At 45.6% G+C, this 6,319-nt stretch overlaps 1 protein-coding gene and 1 long non-coding RNA gene across 7 annotated transcripts in view; both read left to right on the top strand.

The window, feature by feature from the left end:
* The window catches only part of LOC111972300 (palladin), a 121,312-nt gene that overhangs the window by 50,087 nt on the left and 64,906 nt on the right, over positions 1-6,319 (top strand). The window contains exons 3-4 of the mRNA XM_070445992.1: positions 4,359-4,534; positions 4,817-4,879. Of these exons, the coding sequence (XP_070302093.1) occupies positions 4,359-4,534; positions 4,817-4,879 (239 nt within the window). The remainder of the gene's footprint in view (positions 1-4,358; positions 4,535-4,816; positions 4,880-6,319) is intronic.
* Positions 28-1,857, top strand: LOC139028495 (uncharacterized). 6 transcript variants are annotated; one of them, XR_011480704.1, is made up of 4 exons: positions 28-143; positions 548-735; positions 821-828; positions 941-1,857. It is a non-coding gene; the product is annotated as an uncharacterized lncRNA (long non-coding RNA). The 6 variants fall into 6 exon arrangements; XR_011480701.1 differs by having other exon boundaries at positions 821-850; XR_011480702.1 differs by having other exon boundaries at positions 821-864; positions 955-1,857.

Below are 6,319 nucleotides of genomic sequence, written 5' to 3'. Positions count from 1 at the left end.
CAGTAGGACGTGAAACAAGTAGAACAGTAAGAGCAGTAAGAGAGAGTGAGACCAGTGAGAGGGAACAGTGAGACCAGTGAGAGGGAACAGTGAGACCAGTGAGACAGGAACAGTGAGAACAGTGAGAACAGTAAGAGGGAACAGTGAGGAGCAGTTAAACAGTAAAGAGGGAACAGTGAGAACAGTGAGACATAAGAGGATAGTGAGAACAGTAAGAGGGAACAGTAGAACAGTAAGAGGGAACAGTGAGAACAGTAGAAACATAAGAGGAACAGTGAGAACAGTAGAGGAACGTGAAACAGTAAGAGGAACAGTGAACATGAGAAACAGTAAGAGGAACAGTGAAGAACAGTAAGAGGAACGTGAGAACAGTAAGGGAACAGTGGAAACAGTAAGAGGGAACGTTGAGAACAGTAAGAGGGAAGGTGAGACCAGTAAAGGAACGGTGAGACCAGTAAGAGAACAGGTGAGAACAGTGAGGAACCAGGAGAAACAGTAAGAGGGACAGTGAGAACAGTGAGGAACAGTAGAGGAACAGTGAGAACAGGGGAGAACAGTAAGAGGGAACGGGTGAGACAGTAAGAGGGAACAGTGAGAACAGTAAGAGGGAACAGTGAGAACCAGTAAAGAGGAACAGTGAGAACAGTAAGAGGGAACAGTGAGAACAGTAAGAGGAACAGTTGACGAACAGTAAGAGGGAACAGTGAGAACAGTGAGAACAGTAACGAGGGAACGGTGAGAACAGTAAGAGGGAACAGTAGAAGAACAGTGAGACAGTAAGAGGGAACAGTAGAGGAACAGTGAGAACAGTAAGAGACAGTGAGAACAGTAAGAGGGAACGGTGAGAACAGTAAGAGGGGAACAGTGAGAACAGTAAGAGGAGAACAGTAGAGAACAGTAAGAGGAACAGTGAGACAGTAAGAGGGAACAGTGAGAACAGTACAAAGGGAACAGTGAGAACAGTAAGAGGGAACAGTGAGACCAGTGAGAAGGAACAGTGAGACCAGTGAGTCGTGTTCAGCACATTCCACAGTGCCTGGCTTAACAGAGCTAAATGGAGCGGGGATTAAAAAAGGAGCCTGTCTCTAAGTGAGTTTACTCAGTAATTACACGTAATAGCAGGTCATTAGGGTTTGATTAATATGTGGTTTTATTGTGGTCCTCGTCGGGACTGGGTAACGTTTACTCTGCAACTCTGGCTGCCTGCTAGGTTCAACTTGAGCTCCTGGCTGCCCTACTTTACTCGTTCTCCCTCTTTATGGGTAGCTTTTGCATTTCTACCAAACTGGACCCTAGTGAATGTACAGTAATCCATCCAAAGCCATACTCCTTCACGCCTATAAAACACAGTATGACACATGCTGTATCGCGTGTTACACTGTTTGACTGAGACTTAGAGCTGGAGGAGAACCTGGCAGGACAGAGCTGTACCACAACCAGAATGGAAAATAATTAACAAGCCTCAATCTGACCACTGCTGAATACTCTGATTGCCAGTTTTATTTGTTTTGGGTATTTAGTACACAGTTCAGATTGTGCAGTACTGTAACAAGTTGATTTTATCTGCTTGGGGCCTGGACTAAGACTGTCTGGCTCATGGAAAACACACTTCCCCTGCTGGTTTACTGGTCTCTGTTCACTATGTTTTGTACACACACACACACACCCTCCTTATCACTCAGCATCACAGCTACCGCACACAGCTCTGTGAATACATTAACATAATGACGTAATGACTCGTAATATGCTGTTTTCTGTACAATATGTGTTTAATTTGGTGTTCCACCAAATGTCCAAATGATTCTGCTACAGCTGAAGTGAGCAATGCAGTGTGGTTCCTGCAGTGTGGTTCCTGCAGTGTGGTTCCTGCAGTGTGGTTCCTGCAGTGGGGGATATTTCAAACTGACAGCATCTAAGAATCTGAAGGAGACTACGAGTCACTGTGATTACCCTAGGGAGATGGTGACTCAACAGAAACAGTTTGCGTTCTGAGAACAAAAAAACACAAATCCCCGGGATTTTTCATTCAGAGCAAATTCCCAGAAGGTGGATTTGAACCAACCATGTTGTCCTAAATTCTTGCCATAATGTAAAAAATCTATCCCCAAACACTCAGACATATTGCTGTGCTCAAACAATCAAGACTTTCATTTGCCTGCTGCTGTCAGCTCAGTGAACTATTACCCTGTAACTGTCTCTGTGCCTCAACCAAAGCCTTTGATATTACTGAGCATTATAAAACATGTCAAGCAGCAAGCCCATGTTCTGGGGTCAAGGAGCACTGTACAAAGGCTTGGTGTGTGGCTCACAGTCTGTTTTATCAGTACAGTGGAGATAGCCGTGGATGTTTGGAGCGTGGCTGACTCTTGGCCTCCAGCTGACTGTGTGGATGACATGCTGCCGCTGCTGCTGGATAACAGGTCCCCCTGCCTTCCTGCTAGAGGCCGCATGTCTTAAACAGCCCTCCATCCAATCTCTGAGCACTGCTCTGTTTCCTATCATTTAACACACAGCACGATAGGCTGTAGCTTGCCAACTTTCCCTCATTTCCCTTCATCGAGCGATAAGGAAGAGACCCAACTCCCAAGTCTATTGTAGTGAGAGGTTAAGGTATGAGCTGTGGCAGCAGTTCAGTGGAGTCCCACTTAAAGGATGTGTTATGACTAGCCTTGCTAACCATGCTAAGACACATGATGGGGAATAACCCTTTTGCTTATCTCAGTCCCAGTTGTCGGAATATGATGACTAAACCCCTTTGGCTCATCCAGCTGTCAGTGGTGCTAATGAATTGCGATGTGCGATCCCGTTTTGATAATGACAGTGTCGTGTACACAGTTGTTTCTGTCTGAGCCTGCCTGGCACGCCACACGTTCATACTCTCGTTCTACCCAGCCCTGTCTTTCACTTTCTCCATCCCTCTCTCCTCTCAGCMTCTCTCACACCCACACCATCAAGTGTAAATCATAAGAGATGAAGTGACATCTGTCTGTCTGGTTATCTGGGCTGGGAGATTAATAGCAGGGTGGAGTGTATAATGTAAAGTATAATAGCCAAACAGCGGAATGCATAGCAGTTTTATATAGCGCGCCAAGAGGGCTGGAATGTCCCGAGGTCTGCGACCAGCGGAACGGAACAGCTGTGCTTCCTGCAATCTGCTGAATTCCTGCTCGTCCTCCTGCTGTTCCTCCTCCCCCTCACTGCTCGGGTTAGCTGTGCAGAAGCATGTGCTCTCATTTTATAGGAGGGCATGAGCATGGAGAAGAAGCATGGAGAAGAAGGAGCGAGATGGTTATGGGGGTCATTGGCTGTGTTTGAAGTAGTTGGGTGGTAGAAAGAGGAGGAAGGGAAGCGCTACTAAGGMACACAATAGTACATTTTGGTAGARAGAAGGTGCTCTTTGGTAAAAGGGGTGAATTGGTCATCAAAAAGAAAGGAGGACCAAGGCACTCTTCATATAATTAATTAAAATGCCTTTATTAGTATGGCATGTTCAATAGAAACAAAGTTTTAAAAACCGACACGTTTCGGCTGCATGGCCTTCGTCAGGGAGTACAGTYCAGTGTCAGTAGTGGTTGGTTTGATCGTTGGCTCAGTAAACAGAGATGAGACAGTCTCTGTAGTGTGGTAGGCTGTCTCTTGCCTGTTTATTGTGGTAGACTAGACTGTCTCTTGCCTCCTGGGACCCAGAGAGGGGAACAAAGCCTGAGTGAGTGAAGCCCTGTGAGGGGGTACCGAGCCAGGCAGGTCCCACCAGGCCACGCTCCAGCCCAGGCYGAAKCRRKYYKSMRRMGGGGYYGGGGGGYYGGGGGGGGGCTGCCTGTTTCCTGTAACTCTGTGTTTTGTCATTGCCCCAGGGCTGAGTTTAAGCAGGTGTGGAAACACTCTCTCAGACATGCCCAGAGGGTAGAGGTGTGGGTGAAGGCATATGTTTGAGAAAAGGTCTGAAACGACTTTGTCTCTTTACGCTGCACAGTGGACATGGTGTTGAGAGAAGTAAATCAAATGGGACTCATAATGTAGAAATGTCACAGTATGCACAGTAGCCACAAATAAACTCACACACAAYTGACGTTGGTCCAATTTTTTACAAAAGATCTCAATGATCCCYAAACCAATGTAARACAGATTCGTGAGGTGCTTGGCAGTGCTCAGGTGATTAATGACTCTGATTGGCAGACCTCCATCACATTCTTCACAGTCATGATTATAACCGCTAATCTGAGAATCTGWAATCAATTCAATTGTTTTATGTTGAACAATGGCTCTTACTTGTATCACCACATTGGTAGGGCCTATGGCTGTTTGTAGGAATGGTATTTAAGCGAAAATTCCCTCTTACCCCCATCTGTTATGTCCAGGTGGTTCTGTGAGGGGCGGGAGCTACACAACTGTCCTGACGTCCAGATCTGGAGGGATGGTGACCTGTACACGCTGATGATCGCTGAGGCCTTCGAGGAAGACACGGGACGCTACACCTGCGTTGCCTCCAACAGTCTCGGCGCTGACAACACCTCGGCAGAGGTCTACATCGAGGGTGAGTGCATAGCAGTGGAGGCTGCCGAGGGGATAATGGCTCATAYTAATGGCTGGAACGGAGCAGACGGAATGGCATCATACATGGTTTCCACTAATTCTGCTCCAGCCATTACCAGGAGCCCGTCCTCCCCAATTAAGGTGCCACCAACCTCCTGTGGTGCATCGGTACAACTTCTCCAATATATCTGGGCTCACTGTCAAACAAATTAATGTCATTTGAATTCATGTAAACTCTCCACTAAAAGGTCTCTGTTTCCCTTCTCTCTGTACCTCTGTTTAGGTGCTTCATCCTCAGACTCAGAAGGATCTTTGACAAATTCCAGATCAGGAGTCATGCCTCAGTACGTGTGTGTGCCTCCGTGTGTGTACGTGTGTGTGTGCGAGTGTCTCAGCATGACCCTCTCTCCACCRTTCACCTTGTGAGCCTTAACCCCTTCCTAACTCTGTGGTAGGGTCCAGGTTAGCTGGGCCCTCCAGGTGGTAATCAGGCTAGCTGCCTGCTCTAATTTAACTAGACCTATAAACCTCTATAATGACCTTTCTTACCCTGGCCAGTGAAACTCTGGCTCATTTAGATAATGAGAGGTCCCCATGGGTTAATATGGTAAAGGCTGCCTGCCCTGGCCCTGAAAACTTATACAGGCCTTCTCCCTCCCTCTCTCTCTCTCTCTCTATATATATATGTTGTCGTGCCCTGACCATAGAGAGCCCTTGGTTCTCTATGGTGTAGTAGGTCAGGGCGTGACTAGGGGGTGTTCTAGTATGTCTATTTCTATGTTGGTGCTAATATGGTTCCCAATTAGAGGTAGCTGTTTATCGTTGCCTCTGATTGGGGATCATATTTAGGTAGCCATTTCCCCACCTGTGTTTTTTGGGATATTGTTTGTGTTTAGTTGCCTGTGTGCACGTCATGACTTCACGTTTCATTGTTTCTTTATTGTTTTGTTTGTTTCACAGAGATTAAAAATATGTGGAACGATACTCGCGCTGCGCCTTGGTCCGCTCATTACGACGATCGTGACATATGTACATTTATTTTTGTGCTACATTGATATTGATTACTGCGTTGTTGGGCTTGGAGCTTGTAAGACAGGCATTTCACTGTACTTGTGCACGTGACATTAAGAACTTGAAACTCATTCACTCAGTTTCTTTACCTATGACCTATTTCTGTAATATAATCAATTCAACTCTAAAGTCTTTATTGGCATGGGAAACATATTTTTACATTGCCAAAGTAAGTGAAATAGATAATAAAACAAAAGTGAAATAAACAATGAACAGTAAACATTACACTCACAAAAGTTCCAAGGGAATAGAGACATTTCAAATGTCATATTAAGACTATATACAGTGTTGTAACGATGTGCAAATAGATAAATAAATAAACATAAATACGGGTTGTATTTACAATYGTGTTTAGTCTTCTCTGGTTGCCCTTTTCTTGTGGCAACAGGTCACAAATCTTGCTGCTGTGATGGCACACTGTGGTATTTCACGCAAACAAAATTGGATTTGTTTTCAAATTCTTTGTGGGTCTGTGTAATCTGAGGGAAATATGTGTCTCTAATATGGTCATACATTTGGCAGGAGTTTAGGAAGTGCAGCTCAGTTTCCACCTCATTTTGTGGGCAGTGTGCACATAGCCTGTCTTCTCTTGAGAGCCAGGTCTGCCTACGGCGGCCTCTTTCAATACCAAGGCTATGCTCACTGAGTCTGTACATAGTCAAAGCTTCCCTTAAGTTTGGGTCAGTCACAGTGGTCAGGTATTATGCCACTGTGT

Source organism: Salvelinus sp. IW2-2015, linkage group LG13, assembly GCF_002910315.2.
Source record: "Salvelinus sp. IW2-2015 linkage group LG13, ASM291031v2, whole genome shotgun sequence".
Taxonomy (NCBI): Eukaryota; Metazoa; Chordata; class Actinopteri; order Salmoniformes; family Salmonidae; genus Salvelinus; species Salvelinus sp. IW2-2015.
The sequence above is the reverse complement of the archived record's forward strand: the minus strand, read 5'-3'. Positions and strand labels throughout refer to the sequence as shown.